The sequence below is a fragment of the Anopheles coluzzii genome, chromosome 2, assembly GCF_943734685.1.
Source record: "Anopheles coluzzii chromosome 2, AcolN3, whole genome shotgun sequence".
Taxonomy (NCBI): Eukaryota; Metazoa; Arthropoda; class Insecta; order Diptera; family Culicidae; genus Anopheles; species Anopheles coluzzii.
Window position 1 is genome coordinate 47,753,773 of NC_064670.1, and position 18,273 is coordinate 47,772,045.

Genomic DNA, 18,273 nt, shown 5'->3' on the forward strand with positions numbered 1-18,273 from the left:
AACGGAAAGAAAAACAAAACCGCCCCGGCATTCTGGGGTAGTTCAAACGGTTCAAACGGTGCAATTCCACCCGGAAGTAAATCCATTCACAGAATCGAAATTGAACATCCGCCGACAGGTATGGTGGTGGTAACTCACTCATACGTACACACGGCCTCGAGCGGTTTGGCATAACATATCGTTCACGCAATGGTAAGGTGGAAGAGAATAACACGTTTTCGTACAATGTGCATGTTTTGTTTCCTTTTTTTTTACCCCCATGGGAATGTTTTTCTGTTGCATTTTTTTTCTTTTTTGATAACTTTTTTGCTTTCCGTCATCTTTTTTTAGCATATTGTTTTTGATTGTCTCTCTGTTTCTTCTGTTGGGGAAGGGCTCGTTTTTAATTGATGGATTTAAAAACCGTTTCAAGGGGTTTTACTGCCATTTGCGGGACAGCTATGTCGCGAATTGATGACACGTTGGAATTATGTTTGACACAGTGTTTGTACACATTTTTTCATACATTTTCAACAGCTGCTAAATGGTGTAATAGTAATAATAAAAATAATAATATTCAAGCTGTAAGATTTTGTTTTCCTGTACTGCAGTCAACTCAGTTGGTTTTTTTGAGCGATACATCTTGAATTAACCACTTGTTCTTCTTGTTCTTTGGATTAACACTTTTTCTTCTTGTTCTTTGGATTAACAAGCGTAGTTGATCAAGACATGCCTAAGCAACTAGAGGGTTTAATCATCAGCAATGGATTGATGTACCATTGTGTCTTATGGCGCCTACACCTGGATGGAACATTTTGTTATTTCGTCCGTTATATCGACTTTACTACGGGACCATACCCAAACAGTTGAACTGTGTTAGTAGTATCTAGCTTTCATTCGCATTGTTTTTTTGTTTTATTCTTCTAGTTGGCTAGTGAAATATTGTTTGTTAAGATGGGTTGTTGTTTCGTCACACAAAAAAAACTTTTAATTGTTAGCTGAGGATTGAATGCAACAAATTAAGTATATTGTTTAACTCATTAAACTTGTTGTAATCAGTACGTATTGCCCATGCCGTATTGGTATGTTAAACAGTCATTTCAAATCAATTTGTCACACTGCTAACTCACCTCCCCCTTCGAACATTCACACCTTGTTGTGTTTATAGGCGCTAATGGCAGCGCGCAGGTTCTTGTAGAGGCAACCACAGCTCGATTTGGTGCATCGCACCAAATGCATCCCTTGGCGGTACAATATTTGGTTTTGCCACTTTGCAACTCGCGCACTCATACCCGAAGCAACATCATCATCCTTGTCCACACTCACCCTTATCACTCCATTACTCCTAACTTTCCAATGCGCGGCCCAAACTGCCCCGGGACACAAGTTCGCGGCCACGCTGGATGCAATGCGTTCGATTAGCACTTTTTCTGTCCGACCGCGAACGACTGTCTGAATTGTAGTCCAAAATGAACATCACTATGCTGTCTCTCCTCCGTGGAGTGTGTGACGCCGTCCCATCCCCAGCGCAAAACCCACTAATGACCCACAGCTACCTCCTCCCTGCGTTTGATCACCGTGCAAGTGTCGATAACTGTCACTCCACTGTCTCTGCGCCTCCCATCAGGAACCCGTCAGGTTGATCGGCGGGAGGGGAGGACGACGCAAGGGTCAAACAAAAAGGGAACGGAAAAAGCGGTAATTTGCAGCGCCATTGTAGGGTCCGCGGTCTCGGCACAAATTTCGTGCGGCCGAAGATCTCATTAGGCTTTTTTGCTCGAGGAGAACATTGTTTAGCAGCGGATCTAATTAATTTGGAAATAAACTGCATTTGTACTTTACCCGCAAGGCCGGGGGCACGAGGAAACGCGCGGCATTGTTGCATTTACGCTGCACTTGATGCACTGAGGCAAGAGAAAGGTTGACCGAACCGGCGCGCCCGACCGATCAATTGTATCTTCAATGTAGAAGGCAATGCCAACCGATAAATCATTGCCAACGTGTTTTTGTGTCCCCCGCCTACCATATTCTTTTGTACAATTCGGTTGTGCTGAACACGGAAAGCCCTCTAGAGGTCAAGCCTTCGCGTGGAGTTAGTGGGTATGTAGCCGGTTCCTCGATTGAGCCGTAAGCAACGTTTTATCACAGTCTTCGCAGGTTAATTCGGCAAGCGGTAGCCATCAGCATAAAGCATCCACGATGAGTACGATTCACATTTAGTGATTTATCAAAGAAAAAAATATAAAAAGATGCACTCCTTTACTCTGTATTTCCGAAGTTGGATGCAATGTTTACTGTGGGAGGGGGGAATTTATTACCATGCAATATTTTCTCCCGATGCACCTTGCCGAGGCTATAACGGAAAGCGAAAGAATCATTTCCTCCTTGATTGCGCTTTTGCCGCGAAACTGTATTAATTGTTACCGGCTTTATCCTTTTAACACCTACCAGCGTTGGTATCGATGATTAATCAGTGTGTAGAAACGCCCGAAAATGGGCGGATTGCAAGTGTAAAGCATTTTCCAACGTTACGTGAAGCAATGGGTAGAACACGATAATTAAACATCAGCAGTTTGTAGAAAAAAACTATAGCCTGATTTGAGTTGTATGGCAGATATTGTGGCCGTGTACACAATTTCCCTTCCAAAGTTTGACATGCTCTACAAAATGGAAGGTCACACTATCAAATAGAGACATTTCTGTAGCGATCTATACTTTCTACAGTTTACATGCGCTTGACATTTGAGTTTGTAAACTCTCCACCCAGGCCGTACTCGCACCAGCACGATAGAGGTTTAACTTCCATCACGTGAGGATGAATAATTCATAATGTGGCGCACTTGTGTGTCACCCGACACCCGCCTGCCTGCCTGATCCAGATTCTTGCTTGTTCCAGCTTTATTAGCATTACGGCTTCGATTGCACGCGCTCCAATCGCAAACAGCAACAGAAGATAAATCATCAAACAATGTGGACACACACCACCAGCTTCAGCTTGATCCTCGCACACTTTATCCCGCTTTTTAAATTGACCCAAACCCTTGGCCTGCTCTTGCGACCCTACTACGAGGCCAACCCGGGTAAGAATCTCTCGGTGCCGAAGAATCGTGCAGCAGTTTTCGTCCTCACCTCTTGGATAAACACACACAAACACACACACACGTTCTAAGGGAAAACAACGAAACCTCTGAACCGGTCCAGTTTTGGTGCTGAAGCACCCTTTCAGCCTTAGCCACCGCCCACCCGGCAAAAGAGTTCAATGAAACATTCATGTGTTGCCGTCCGTGACTGAGCGACTTTTTCTTATACCACCGGGACCCCAGCTACCAGCCTGGTAATCATCGGAGGAAGCGGAAGTAAGTAGCCGGCAGCCCGCTTCTCAAACAGCCGGCACCATAAATTGTTCTGCTAAAGCGATCTGCACATGCGAACACTTCATAGACGCGCGATCGTGTGCTACTGGGAGGGCGGCGTGCTACTGCGCTTGATCAACAGCATTGGTAACATTGGCCGAGGACGAAGGGGAGCAGTTCCGAGTTCTGAGATTAATGTGGTACAGAGCTCCCCGCGCGTATGTAAATCTCGCACTAATGGTAAGTAAAGAAACGCTGCTGCAAGGGTCACATCTCCGAAACGGTCGAGCTGCAATGGTACGATGGTTACCAAACAACTGTGCCCCGAGTTCTGCGCCCCCCACCCCTCCCCCCATGTAAACGTTAATAATAAAATAGAATGAAATATTAATTTCATTACCAGTAGCCCGAAAATGATGGTGTGGTGTGAAAATTATACGACGAGCTTTCTTAATTAGTTTAATTTTAATTAAGTGCTCACTAGTGCACTCGCCCTGCCGTTGATGAAGGGTAAAAGGGGAGGCGGTGAAAAAAAGAGGCTCGCCCCAACGCTGGAAGCTCGCCTCAGCTGTGTTCAACGTGGAAGGTTCAACGCGTTCATAAAGAACAACGCAACACAAACGCATCCACGGCAACTCGGCATCCATGGAGCATAGCCTTCTCCGACGCCAGGGAAATGCTTCGAGGCGATGCGTTTTACCTACACTCGGCGAGGTGGCAGAGAGGTGGCAGCTGAAATGATCGTATTGGTAGCCTGGAAGCCTGTAATTTCTCGTTGATTGCACCGCTTGCTACAGAGCGAATGCTTGGACGTTTGCTGCGCTTACGCTCCAATAAGAGTGGGAAGCGGGACTGAGCCCTGAAGGGGAGAGTCGGTTAAAATGGTGTATAGGCGTATTGTTCGGTTTGTTATTGTTGAAATTACAACATGGTGGATCGATTCCCAACACCGCACAGCAAATGTCTCAAGTTTGGATGGCTTTTTTATAGCATTGGCAGGGAGGAACGTATTTGATGTCTAAAATCAACTACATATAACTTGGCTTGTAAGTTATGTGCATGATGACAAATTTGATAGATAACTTACAAACCGTTATTTTCAAACCATTCTCAAAGCAATACTTCACTACCATCGCACTGTAAATTTTGGACCGTTTCTTTATTTAACCAGACACTCAAACAGTGCCTGATGTTGTGCACGATATTTACATTTGTATGTTGCTTGTTTTACAACCCCAAAGCCTGTTGTGCCGAGCCGAAAAATAAGCCGACAGGCTCTCAGCAGTCTTTTGATCGCAGCAAACCGCACTCACAGAGAACCTTGCGCACACCACCAGACAGTGCGTTCGGTGGTATCTCTGGTGGACGTTCATCTCCATCAGCCAATGCTCACCGGTCCATATCTTGCACGATGCAGCTGAATGCAAATCATTTCGGCTTGCTCCTCGAGACAGCTGTGGCATCCCCTCGGTGGGATGGCGCCCTGGCAACTCTTTATTCGTCCTCGTGTCATGGCCTTTTGTTCTGTGCGATTTTTCATCGCTCGTCTATCATCTCCGTACGATTACTTCCAGCAACGGTTGATGTATGCATCACGAATGGCAGTGCGGCAGATAAAATGTGCTATACCCACCTCTTGAACCGAGGCCACATACAACCCACACGCTCCCGAAGGAATCTCCGAAACGTACTTGAGAGTTTCGGCAGTCTAGACCAGGAGCTGAGCGGTTGCTTGCTTCCCAAAGAAGTGGCGTACCTCTCGATGCAGCGAAGGTACACACTAACCTTGTTCGTTCTTCGGTCGACCACATTTAGGAAATTGTTTTGCCGAATCCCAGTGCAGCACAGTAGCACGGGCAGCTGCCCTCAACACACTGGGAGGCGGGCGTTATATGTACCGTGTCTTTTCCTCCTACGGCTCAACAATTGCCCCAAAGCTGCCGGAGCTGCCGAAGGCCAGACGGGACCGCAAGTGTGAGCATTAAGCAGCGCTCAGATGAGAACTTTCTTTGCACTACATGCTTTATGACAGCTCCAGCACGGTACAAAACGACGAGTGGAGCGCAGCGAGAATGAAGAATGTGTGTTCCGTTTGTTTGGTCGCTTGTTTATGTGTCCCCACGGGGGCTGCAGAAATCGACTGTGCCGAGCCGGAAAATTGCCGGTGCGGAACGGACCCGTTTCGTCTTTTCTGATGAGTGATTAACATTGTGCCTTGTTGCATTCTATTCCGGAAAGGAGCAACACGAGGGAGAATTGCTACCTACAATCGCCTCACTAAAGCACATACACCGCGAGCCGCCGTCAATCCGGATGTCCGAATTCGAGCCAAATGATAGCACCAGCATCATCTAGACATGCTCCTTTCTACTCGTACCTTTTTGGTATCCGTACCTTTTTAGATACACTGTCCAACTACTGCTACTGTTAAGATTTACGACCCAAGATAGCAACACAAACTTGGAAGAAAGGAGATCCCGGACGAGGAAACCTCCGTTTTTATGGATTCGGTTACGCCGGTTGCGAGAGCTTAATGTTTCAAAATCTGCACTGTCCTGTGCTGTACGGAAAGGACTTTCCACCGCCGAGTGCGAACGAAGCAGATCCAGTTTCTCAGTAGTGGTTTGATCCTGTGTGTGCCCGTCACGCCGAACACGGGTATAATTAATACACGCTTGGGTGTAATTTAATTAACTTGTCCAAACAGTACGCTCTACAACCGCTGTATTATGTTTCACCTGTACTGTTAGTTGCATACTTTTTTTTCCAAGAACTGTTTTTACGGATCAAAAATGCACAGTCTTGCAAAAATGCCTGTTTTCTATTTGTGTCCTTTATAATAAATCATAAATAAATTATTAATTAATAATTAACGTTCTAAAGCAGCTTTACATAATTTACTTGGGCTCGAAACCGGTGTAAGTGATTGACAACTGATCTGACGGGATCGGCTGATTACCATTTGGCTTCACATCATTAGAAAAAATATAATTAAGGCAACTTGCAATTTTGTCTGACATTTTTTTAAACTGATTTTGTTTGTAAACGGGTGCAGTTCATGTTGTACCATGAATCTAGAGTTAAAGCACCGATTTTTGTTGAATTATTATTCAACGATTTTGAAGATAATTAATGATTTATCAAAAGAGCAAAATTATTCACATGACCATTATGCCCCATGTTTCCTTATGAGCCCAGCGTGTTCCATGATTGAAGACTGCACCACCAACAGGCAAACAGTTAGGGGCCCGTTCGCTAATCATTACTGTGCGTTTGAAAATCGCTTCGGTAACCGGATCTAACACTTGCTTCACTCCATCTTTCTTGAGGAACCACCACCACCGCCATCATCATCATCATCATGATCCTCTTCTCTCAAAGTAACGACAAACTGGTTCGTTTTGCGTTGTGTCATCAAACGATACAGTTAATTTCAGAAGACATCGCATTCACGTAGGTTTGTGTGCGTTTGCACCTTCTGCCAAATACCGGCATCTTCTTGTGTCCCTAACATGGCCAACGTTATTTGCCACGACGACCATGCCAGCCATTCCGCAGCTCATTTCCACTTAACACTGTCTTACCGGTCTCCGCCGTCCGGTCGGTCGTGCCCGCATGACGGGGCTGCAGCCGCAATTGGGGTTTGTCTAGACGCGCTACGCGTGAAATTCCATTTACAAAGCTCACACCATCAGTCGCTCCATCGCAACGATCCGCCACAGGTGCATCACCATCACCAGGTTTAACGGTGGTGTGGCTTTGTTGCAACCAGCAAGCAAACAAATCAGTGCGCATCCAGGGGCCCGGTTTGCAGCAGCTCGGTGCAAGAAAAATCAATCAAACACCAAACGGGACGGTTGGGAATGTATTGCAGCTCATCTCCCAACATCAATCATCTCATGCAGTTGGTTTTATTGGGATGCAACTCGGCTTCGTGAATGCAAATGGCCGCTGCTCACTCAAACGCCTCCAGAACACTCAAACACGTTTGTTTGATAAAGAAAGATCGCCATCACCACAGACACACACGCACCGGTTTATTCTGGTTCGTTTAATGGAGTTGACAATGATCGAACGCAACAAATGTACCGTCGAACCGTTTTTCCTTCCCATGCCCATCATGATCGGGGGCTCGTGCGTTTTACGCACTGGGACACACAATCGCATTGTTACAACAAATGTTGCAATGTTAATCATGTTGTAGGAAGAAAACCTGTCCCCTGTGCGGCACGAAAACTGCGGCATTATTTTCAACCGGCAATTATGGGCTAGAAAAAGAAAAAGGGGGTGAATGCCTTCAATTTCCACCGAAGCTAGCCGATGCGGAAACAAGAAACGAGTCTCCTGTTTGTATTCCCTGTTCCCTCTACGGGTGAGACAAACTAAGCTGGATGCAACCCATTTTTAAAACAACCAAAGGAAATAGATTGTGCGAGCTTCAAGGCACGATTTTCTGCTTGTCCTGCGTACGGCAACCCTTTTGCGCCATCTGCCCCAGGCTGACATCCCCCGCACACGATCGGCTACAATGTAGAGAAAAATCAGGCTCACAATCAAAAAAGCTGGACGAGGCAGGAGATTTATTTTATTTTATTAGTAGTATTGCAATCGGGTTTTTTGTTTTATTCACTCATTTTCTCACCCATCGTGATCCGCCGGATCCCCCCACCGCCAGCTTTTGGGGGCAGAACGGTTGACAGACAGCGAGGAATATTGATTCCTGAAAATCAAGTACTTCCACCATTCGTGACCTCTTCGCTCTCCTTGCCTGTATCATTTGATCATTGCACTGCACACGCATCGTTCTCCCCCTACATCACTGTACCTACCCAAACCTCGTGCCTGCACCCCTTCTCGACACTCCACCGATTAAAAAAGGAAACCAACTTCCCGGAGGAGAACGAGGGAACCTCGCGCGTGCCCCCATGATGCAGTTGCATGTTGGGGTTGAGTGACAGTGACATTGACATGAATTGGTGTTATTTCCCCCGGTCCCTGCCGCCCTGCCCAGCCCGCAAGGCCCCGAGGAAAGGAGCGCCCTTGTACCTCCCCCATTCCCAGTGCTTGCTTGGATAAAGAGTTTTGTCCAGACCCTGGGCGGCCAGTTTTACATCGGCCTCCGAGTTTCTTCCTTTTTTCGTACTGTGCGATTGTAGTCGTGTTCTTGTTCGAGGTCCCTTCCTCCTCTTCGCACTCTTTACGCTCGCCTTATCTCCATACGGCCACGAGAGCGCGCCGAATTCGCCGCTGTTACCGCTGATCCCCTTTGACGGGTCATTGCAACAACCGCCCGGGGAGCAACAAAAAAAAACGCAAATACGAGCAAAAAAGTAAATTGTTTATTTTGATCCGTAATGAACTGTTCTGATGCGGCCCATGTAAATTGTTTGCAAATTAGCCATCAAGCGCACTGTCATAACGCTCTCTTTTTCACTCTCGTATTCCCATTGCGCACTCCTTTCTTATTGGAAGTAAAATCAAGCGTTCGAGATTTTCTTTGCGATCAATTTTCATTTCAAAAAAATCGCGTATTGCATTTAATGCAAAGAATGCATGCCGAACATTTCCACACGCAACACATCGAAGCGAGCGCATTATGTCGCAAAAGTAGCGTCGTGCTTTTCACCCCAGCACCCGTTTGATCTTCGTGATCTCCAATCATCACATCGCACAGCGAAACGATTAACACCCTTTTTTGCCCTTTCGGTGGTCAAAGGCGAGGGGGGGGGGGGGCGGAAGGACATGTGTTTGAGGCAGTTTCCCATGGCGGACACGCTCTCGGTGTTTGTACCTTTGTACAAACACAGCGCTCGTATCCGCCGAGTATCAGCGCAAAGAAACATCGGTTTTGCAAATATTTTATCGTTCTGCTTATGTCCACCACCGGGTCCCCCTGCTTACACACCCGGTGTATAATGCAACAGTATTTGCGCTGGTATCTGTCGTCTAGAAAAATGCTCAACAGGGCGACAAAGGTGCGCGAAAAGCCGCTGCTCCCACCGCCGCCGCCGCGATATGCATGCGACAAACATGAGTCTCGCGCGCCCCTCAGCTCAATGCCCACAATTGTGTGGCGGTCGCCTTAAGAACGGGGCATTTTATACGTTTTCGTACAAATGCCACCAGCGGCAGACAGATAGGAGAATTATGTACTCGAAGCGATTTGGGACAATTTCGATCGGTTGGTGAATGTGGCGATAAATAACAATATTGTCCAATTGCCATACCGACATTATTTCTGTGTGTGTGTGTGTGTGCTTGTGATGTTAACTGTGTTACATATCGAAAAAGGGAAGCCGGTAGTACCTCATGTCCACTGGCTTAGAAATACGCTTAGCCTAGCGCACAAGGATAAGGTCAAAGAAAGCAAACGCCCACAAGATTTAAGCGTCCGAGCGCGGTAAGGTGAGAAAAAGGTGACGCATTGTGTTCGCCGATATTTATAACATGCAGCCTGCAATGTGGTCTATAGCAGATTGCATCGGGCAAGAACATACATCATTCCATAAAGTATGAGCTATAAATGCACATTTTTCAAATGACGTCCTATTTGCTTGCAAAGAACTACATGTTGGGTTCAGTTGCTTTAAGATGCTTTAATGTCGGCTGTAACATAACGTGTTAGCAAATATTTAAACGTACAGTGCGAAGCACTAAATGTTTGCTACAACACTGTTGTACCGCTTTGAAATATATTATTTCCTTTTTTTAATTATATTTACTTACCAGGTAGGAGATTTACAGGTTCTGGTGAAACGCACGAGTGAGTAGCTGAAAAGGAGAGCAAATAAATAAAAAAGATTAACATCAATCAACTGATTACACTACAAATGTTAACATGTCGCAAAACCACGTGTTATAAACCCAAAAATCGTACGCAAAACGCATCGTTCAAGAAACGTTTAAACATCAGTGAAAGAAGAACAGAACGCCCGCAACAACAGACGTGTGGTGAAGCTAGGAGAGGAGAAGTGGGTAACCGAGGGTGCTGAAACTACAAGAAGGCTCGCCGAAAACGGTTACCCCCTTCCTGCATCTTGCTGCAGTTTGCACACAGCCTGGCTGCACAACACCCGGCCGTGGTCACGACCGATTGTTCACCTCGAAGCTCTCACACACACCCACCTTTTATCCTGGCCATACTCGCGTACCCCCCTCAAAACCCCACCCCAGCCGGCCGTTCAATACAACCCCGACGCGAAACTTTATTTTTACATCTACCATTTACGTGTCCGTGTAACGGGAGACGAGACGCGAGGCCCGAACACGCCAGCAAAGGAGCAAGCCAGCACAGTTGGCACTAGCTTCGGGTTGCAACTATTTACCCAAAGAATGTTATTTACTTTTCATCATCCACCCAAGCGGCACAATCGTCGCGAGTCATTCGGCGCGTCGCAATGAATTGATCTTCACGAGTAAACGCGTTTGTGTAAGTATTGTTTTTTATACAAACACACACACACACACACACACACACACACACACACACACACTGTAATTTGTAAAAAAAACCACGCGTACACAGTGAGTGCACCATATCACACAACTACATCCATGGGCTGTTGCATTTTTTACACGTGCATTTTGTCCAATGCACTGTTCAACCCCACTGTGTTGGTATAAGTGTGCATGTGTGCGGCTGGTTGAGAAGGAGAAAGAGGGTGCGGGAGGGGCAAGCGATGCAGTTCCGTCCATTTTCCGCCACTTGGCATGAACTCAGGAAGTGCTCTATATTTAGTCTCGCGACGATTCGAGTCGCGATTACCTTTTACAGTGGCAAACCGGCTCACCATTAGCTGACCAATAACACCACCAACCGCATCGGTCCTCGGCTACAATCATCCAACACACGCATCTTTCTTCTTTTTCTTCTTCTTCTTCTTTTGCTCCAGAATGCCGTGCGACAAAGACAAAGACCGAAAACTGCAGCCTGTGCAGCCGGCACATTCTTATCAGCTTGCCTCGCGCGCCCTTCTTACCGGTGCATCGGCGCCCGCCTGCGTCACATGCCTCGCCCAGGGTAGGACCTTCAGATTCTCCCCCGAACTGCAGCAATGAACACCAGATACTACACCCCGCTCGACCATCAACCGCCGCCCATCCGATTGGGAAGGTGAGCCGCGATCACGAAACCAGCACGCGCCGCCACCCAAACCCGAGCTACATTTTATCTTCCCCTAGCAGCCGGTCTCAGGCCACACCACACACCACAATGTTTGCGCCGCGCGACAACCTCCACGGCATCATCGATTCTTCGCGCGCGCGCGCTCACGCTCACGCTGGTAACCCAATGCCGCGGGAACGGGGGAGAGCTGCCCCACCACACGGCCACTTCCCGGCCGCATAGTGCACCGATTCATTCTGCACGTTAAACAATTACGCAAGTGTAGTGTAGTAGCTGCAGTAGCTTCTATCAATAGGATTCTTTGCGCGTCCCTTCCTCCGACTCTCGCGAAGGGTGATTGAGCAGGGAATTCATTTCTTCTTTTCCTCTTGATTGACCTTCAAACTCGAACTAGGGAACAGTGAAAACGGGGGAAATTGGTGGTGGAAATTTAACAATTTTATTTATTTAAAAAAAACTCAACCTTCCAACGAAAGTTTGTGCCCACATTACTGTTCCAAAGTGATTGTGATCATCTTACGGACCGCCGGCCATCCACTGAGTTGGAAAATTAGCTAGTCACATGCCGCCCGCCCAGATCCAGAAGGGCAGAACGATTGGCAGTGGGGGAAAGGGAGAACGCGCCCCGGCCAAGAATCATACACGCGCCGCACAATTTACGCCTTTCTCGCCGCTGCGAGCTGGTGTTGGTGCACGCGCCATTTAGTTGCAGCGTTGCACATTCCATCCTTCCCTCCCGGCCCCGTTGGCTCTATCGGTTCCAGCGGCGAGCTAACGATGGGTTGCCTCCCGTCCGGTTGATTGCATCATCACTTCTCGTACGCTCGGATCTCTCGAACTGGCGGTGCAGCGGGAGCGGGAGCAGAGCAGCACAGTTGTAAAAGTGGCTGCAAAATAAAATGCGGCACACATGGACACCGCTCGGACCCGGTTGTGGCCACCGGACAGGCCAGTGCGAACAAGTGCTTCCGTAAGTGCAATTTATGATTCAATCGGCTTCACCCGGGGGCCCGAGTGTGATCGACTGTGACATTACACAGGGTACACACTCGTGAAATGTGTTTCTTTTCACTCACCTCCCAGCAGGGGACGGTACTGTCACAATCCTGTGGCTGTGTGTGTGTGTGCGCACGATTCTCCAGACAGAGATGGTGGTACATGGGGAAGGAGGAAGCAGGAATGTGAGAACAAATCGTCTTTCTTTACAGAGGGACATTAAGGGTGGGAAGAGGCGAGAGGGATAGGGAGTGGTCTTGGACCACGAGACGAGATGCAATAGAACGGGGATGGGTGGCTTGTTTTGCTTTTACATTCTCCCATAACAACGCCCTCTCCTTCCCTGGGGCCACCAGGCAGCGTGCAAAGAAAACAAACAGACACACTCACACACACCCGCACCCGAGCTGCAGAACCAACAATTGCAAGTTTGCATCGGCACTTCTTGCCGGCGTTTTGTTTTTCTACATTCCGCTGCTCTGCTCCCTGTGCAGGAAATGGAATCTAACCATAATATTGCAAATGTATTGCCACTCACATCGAGCCCCACACCATCGCACCCATACACGGGAACCAATCATACCGCCCCTCCCTCCTGGGGTGTGTGCGGAGGGTTCGATTTCTAATTTTATGCACATTTTCTTCACGAATTGCAAACGGGCAAAGCGACGAGGGGGCTAGGCGAAAGCGGACTGGCAAAGGGATGGAGACGATCCGTCAAGAGTGTGGCCCGTCCGATCAGCATCCGATGATGATGATGATGATGATGATTTTCAACCCTTATATCAAGCACGGTAAAGGTAGCGATCGTCACCAAAACCCCACTGCGTCATTGGCACGGCGGGCAATGCAGGCCGGAGCAGCAACGAGGCAATGAGACGACAAGTGCATCTCCCACTTGAAGCTGCGCTGTGTGCAAGTGTAAATTAATTTACCTTCTCCCCCGCTCCCGCCCACCACCACCCACACGCCAACAAAAACGGCGGAACAAACGAGACACCGCACCAGACGTGTGGTCACGCCTGGTGCGGCGGCAGGAGACTCAATCTGGTTGAAGTGGATGATTTATGGCTGGGAAAGTAGCCGCGCGTTCGAAGGGAGATGGGTGCCTGGTCGCACTGGTCTCGCGTTACTGATGAGTGTGCGTTTGGTTCGAGTTTTTTTTTGTTGGTGTTGTTGTTGTTGGTGCTTTTTACAGCATTGGCGGAATGCCTTCTCTGGCTTTTTTACTCTTTCGCTGCCGTCTTGTTGCAAGTGTCTATTGCGGGGCAGTAAAAAAGGGCGCAAAATTTGCGACGTTTCGTTGCGATAAAGACATCCATTTCTTTGGTTTGCTCGCGGCCTTTCTGCGATCTACGGGCCAATGCCGTAAAGCATTCCGGGCTTTCAATCTTAAGTGCTAATGACAATTACTGCAATGTGTGAAACTAGAAAAATGCTCAACGCCGGATCATGAGTCAAAGTGGCCTCCGAGGGTAATATCAAACCCTTGAGCGAAGATGGTTAGGTTTGATAAATGATTCTTCTTTGCATTGCCTTTGCAACTGGAGGTACTTAATGCCAAACAAACTCTCGGTGCTGCGACCTCCACCCCGTGAGCGACTTGCCGCATGGATGGATGAGCACATATTCTCCCAACAATCCACGGCTGGACAAACACACACACACACACACACACACGCGAAACAGTCAACATCCGCTCTGAAACCAATTTTCAGGACAGCCAGACACACACACACACTCACTCCGCGGAAGGCTCTAGACAAGCGGAAGCCCCACATTAGAACGCAACGCAGCGTCGACTCGTTACTGCTGACGCTGACCCTGTGTTGTTCCCTCCTGTGTCCATGTGGATCCATCGTTCGCGGGTCTGCCGGTGGAAAACATGCAGTAAAGTTTTGATCCAAACCGCTTTTTGTGTTTTGGAACGCTGCGGTGCCTATTCGCCCTCTCGAATCACTTCCTTCCTGTGGTGATGGTACTCCCTGGCCTACACTAGCCACACACGTATGTCTAGATACCCGCGATAGCCCGCGCAGCAGCGAATGCGCGACGATGCACTTCCACTAGAGCGAATCTGTGTCGACAGTTGCGGCGACATGTCATGCACATTCCAGCGGGAAAACGCGAGAAAAATAAAGTTCACATACACACACACACGTGAATATATCAACATCACTGGTTATTGTCGAACTGGTTGGTTTGAGCGAAAACACAGCCAGAAATGGCACCAAAACGCTGGCTCATCCAAGGGGTCAGTGTCGGGATAAATATCGGTGAAACATTTCAACATTGAACTTCCCACCCACACACACACACACACTTGTGCTAGTAGCAGGATCTAGCAGGCGCTGGCACTGCTATTAGTTGGAGGATGTAGGGCCTCGAATTCGGCCACCGTGGGCAACTTTGGCACCACTAGACCACCTCTCTGTCCCTGCAGAAATAGAAACAATGTGAGCGGATGCGGTCTTTTTTGTCAGTTAGTCGAGGAGATGCAGAGCTCCTGGTTCAAAACAGCAGCGAAGTAGTGGTGGTCGTAGCAGTTTTCGGTTCAAAAGTTTGCAACACACAAACACCTCGCCACAGAGCAGTCGCTGCCCGTGACTTGCGTTCGCCCTATCCGTCCGGGGAGTGGATTTTAGGAGGACCCGAAGCTAGTGGAATGTTGAAACAATGGCCACACACATCACCACCGACCTAGGTCAACGATTGTTACAATTGAGCAACCGTGGCACCAGTCCTCTCGGACAATGCCACCACCGACGACCTACGTCGTCCACTCCCAGCGGAGTACGCTTAATTTGACTAAATTATGCTTGCTATTGAGGTGCAAATGTGCACGAGGACGCTTTTCCTCCCGGTCCCGATCGAATGAATTGTGCCCCGGCGTGGCTCTGCGTACTGTTTCTTCCTCTCCCTGACAGCATAATCATAGGACGACGTTCTGTTCCTTCAGCGTGTGTGCAAAGAGACGGAAACTTGCCTACAAATTGAGGGGCGAAAGGATTCTTAAGGGGCGAGTTGCAGTTACAACATTGTTTACCGTGTGCTACGGAGTGACCAGTCGCGCATGCACGTGTAAAACCCCTGTCGAGTGTGCAGCAGTGCAGCCGCAAGGGTTGCCATTCCCAGGAGCTGTCAAAAACTTCCCCCGAAGTGTCTGTCACACTTCGTATTGTTACACACATTACCCTGCGAGGGGAGAGCTGGAATGAATCCTTACAAATTGGTGCGGGCTTTTTTGTTGTTGTATTTATTCTATTCTTGAGTAATTGTCTTGCAACAGAGCAAGTAAATGCCTCATTACCCTTTCGATAAGCTGCACGTTTGACACCTTTGCTGGCACAGCTCCAACTCTCCGCTCCAAGTACCGCCAGGTATGATGCCGCATGTTTCACCCGCTGCCGGCCGATGTCAGCCAAAGCGAACACTCGTAAACACCAATCTTTATTAACGCTTGACATGCAACATTTTTGCATCGATCTGCGTGCAAATCAGATTCAAAGATTGCAACGTGCATTCTCCCGCTTCCCAGTCCGTTCGTGTGGACGTGGTCTGTCTGTCTGTGCAGCTTCATCTACGCTTTACGCCAGCTTCCAGCTCGTTACCGTGACGCCTCCACCGCAGCTAACCCAATTTTATGCGTTCCCGTTCGTTTTGGCCGCTCTCCTGCCTGTGCCGTTTCAACGCGCTGCATGTCAAAACGTACCGATAGTTTACGACACTGTGACGCGGTACTATTACGCCTAAAAATTAAGCAGTGTAACTACGCAAATAGTAACAATCCAACGCGAACGGGGGAAACAATTTAACGTCGATTATTGGGGACGCTTGGGCTTCTATCGATACAATCGATTCCCGACTCCCGTGCGAGCTGCCTGAACTTGTCAGACTTTTAGCTCCCGTCGGCCGGGTGGGGTGTTGGCGTGGGTGGTTGCTATACTGCTCCATCGCAACAGTGCCACATAGTGCTACCACATAGTAGGGCACAGCACAGGAAGGAAAAAAATGAGTACGAAGGACTGCCACCGTCGTCGCTCTACGCTGAAGGTGGGCCTCCGCGCTTAATTAGAAGCGGAACGCAAGAGCCCGAGACTTGTCACTCGCGGGGTTGGGATAGGGTAGTTGTCGTCTTTGGCCGCTTGTCGCCGTCGCTGTCGGCGCTCTGTTTAGTGCGGCTAGGTTTGCGAGTGTGTGTGTGTTGTGTTGTACAGCCGAACTGCTCTTCCAGTTGGCGTATTTTATTTTATTTTTCGCGAGCGCGCGTTTATCGCCAACAAGGGTCGGGCACGGTGGAAGATGGCTTTACGAAACCCCGGGTAGCAGCAAACAGCTGAACATTCAACTGTCACTTATCGTTATTTCGCATGCTCTTTAGTGATGCAGCGAGCGAGCGTGTGTGTGTGTGTGCGGGGGAGGGGTAAGACAACCAAATCCAGCATGTGATTGGGAAAAAGCGGCAATGCAGCAATGAAGGAAAGGAGAGCAACCAGTCGCCTGTACATGTACCATTTAAAAAGCAAAGCGCATTTTTGTAGTGCAAAATTTAAATTCATCAATACACTTAGTCACCGTTGGCGGCTAGATTTCCGGGTGGCATACACGGGTACGGGGGCACAAAACCAAAGTCACCACCCAATGTGTTCCGGGGTGCCGTCGCTGCTGCTGCTTTGCATTGCTTTGAGCGAACGGGGACTGCACCAACACAAACTAATCTTTGCAACATAAACACAGCCGTGCCACGCGTCTGTGTGTGTGTGTGTGTGTGTGTGAGTGTGCGTGTCACTGGCTGTATGGGGAGGCAATCTATTCCAGACACGAGCTACACGTACACGTTATGTTTACATAGCAAATCCCAAGTCGAGGTCACTAGCGGCAAAGAAAATGCAGGGCAAAAATCGCCAGCTGATAACACAATTGCACTCGGACCTACCAGACCATGGCGTTAGGGCTGCGCGTATGTGTGTTTGCGGCCAAAATCGAGTACGACTAGAAATCTGACATTCGTAGCAGTATTGCACAACGCAAGCAAAGGAAGAACAAAAAAAGCAAACTCAAACACCATGAGTACAATGTAAACCACACAACCCACACTCATGCACAGACGACGATGCGCTTGCGGAAGAGTTGTGCGTTCATGGCACCACCAGGGTGAAGAGGAACACTAATGAACAAGCACGTCTATGTGCAAGGGAGGGTGTTGAGACCGGAGGAATTGAAGCGGGTTGGCAAAAACTGAAAGGCTACCCCCGGAGTGGCGAGTGACCAGAATAGAGGACACCCGTGTATCAAAGGCGATAAGATTAGTGTGCAGTGCGCGTCACAATGCCTGGGCCTGGGAGGAATTCAATGCCACCCACCGTTGCACCGCTTAGAAACGCACATACACCGCGGCAGTTTTGCGATGTGATTGAGCACGATTAAGACGGCGTTATCAGCGAAAGTCACAACGCGCGTCGTCTTCAAACAGTCGAACGTCAAACCGCATCATACCCGTGACCAGGACAGCACGAAATGATCGACTTAGGCTCGGATACCCTATGACTAATTAATGCGACGTTAAACGCTTATCGTAACAGCCACCCAAACCGGCCACCCGGGCCACTCCACATTTCTTAATCATTTCTTTTATCGCGAACAATATATGCAAATTTACCAATGTCAATGATTTTCACAGCTCCACTATTGCCGGTCCCTGCCCCGTCAGCCGTCTGCTTGCCCTCGCTTCGTTAATTAATGCATCGCAAACGGTAACACGAGCGTTTAACAGCCCGACAGCTTACAGCGAGAGATAGCTAGCGTCAAGCCTGGCCTCGA

At 48.5% G+C, this 18,273-nt stretch overlaps 1 protein-coding gene across 7 annotated transcripts in view; it reads right to left on the reverse strand.

Annotated features, from left to right (window-relative positions):
* Positions 1–18,273, reverse strand: part of LOC120950755 (uncharacterized) — an 88,968-nt gene that overhangs the window by 33,692 nt on the left and 37,003 nt on the right. For all 7 annotated transcript variants that reach the window (XM_040369030.2, XM_040369031.2, XM_040369027.2 and 4 more), the window contains one exon: positions 10,059–10,103. In XM_040369030.2, the coding sequence (XP_040224964.2) occupies positions 10,059–10,103 (45 nt within the window). The remainder of the gene's footprint in view (positions 1–10,058; positions 10,104–18,273) is intronic.